At 48.2% G+C, this 481-nt stretch overlaps 1 protein-coding gene across 1 annotated transcript in view; it reads right to left on the bottom strand.

Annotated features, from left to right (window-relative positions):
* Positions 1-383, bottom strand: part of LY75 (lymphocyte antigen 75) — a 49,188-nt gene extending 48,805 nt beyond the window's left edge. Inside the window, exon 1 of the mRNA XM_009325442.1 lies at positions 320-383. Within this exon, the coding sequence (XP_009323717.1) occupies positions 320-383 (64 nt within the window). The remainder of the gene's footprint in view (positions 1-319) is intronic.
* Positions 384-481: the final 98 nt, after the last annotated feature.

A 481-nucleotide genomic window follows, 5' to 3' on the forward strand; every position in this document is an offset into this window, starting at 1 on the left:
AAGGGGGGGGAAAAGAAGGGGAGGGGGGGGGGAAGAGGAAAAGTGAAGGAAAAAAGGGAAGGAGGGAAAAAATGAGGAAAACCCGAGGAAAAATGAAGAAAAAATAGAAAAGCAGACCTAATTATCACATGGTAAGTAAAGTTAAAACTAAAAAAAAAAGGTTTTAGAAGTTCAGTTGGGAAAGAAAGGGAAAGCATAAGTGCTAAAAGTGAAGAAAAGGCAAAAAGTGAAGAGAATATAAACCAAAAATAATAAATAATAGCAGACACTGAAGTAAAATACCTAAAAATGGATCCAATAATATATCTCTAAATGTTACCTGTGATCCCCATCCCCCTCTGGCCGTGGGGCCACGTGCCAGCCGGGCCCGGCATGAGGGCCATGACGCCGTCCCCGAGGCAGGGGAGTGCTGGGCCAGGGGCTGTGGGGCGGGTGGCCGTCCCCACAGGGCATGGGCAGAGGAGGCCCTGCCCTGCCGGGA

The sequence above is a fragment of the Pygoscelis adeliae genome, unplaced genomic scaffold, assembly GCF_000699105.1.
Source record: "Pygoscelis adeliae isolate BGI_AS28 unplaced genomic scaffold, ASM69910v1 Scaffold106, whole genome shotgun sequence".
Taxonomy (NCBI): domain Eukaryota; kingdom Metazoa; phylum Chordata; class Aves; order Sphenisciformes; family Spheniscidae; genus Pygoscelis; species Pygoscelis adeliae.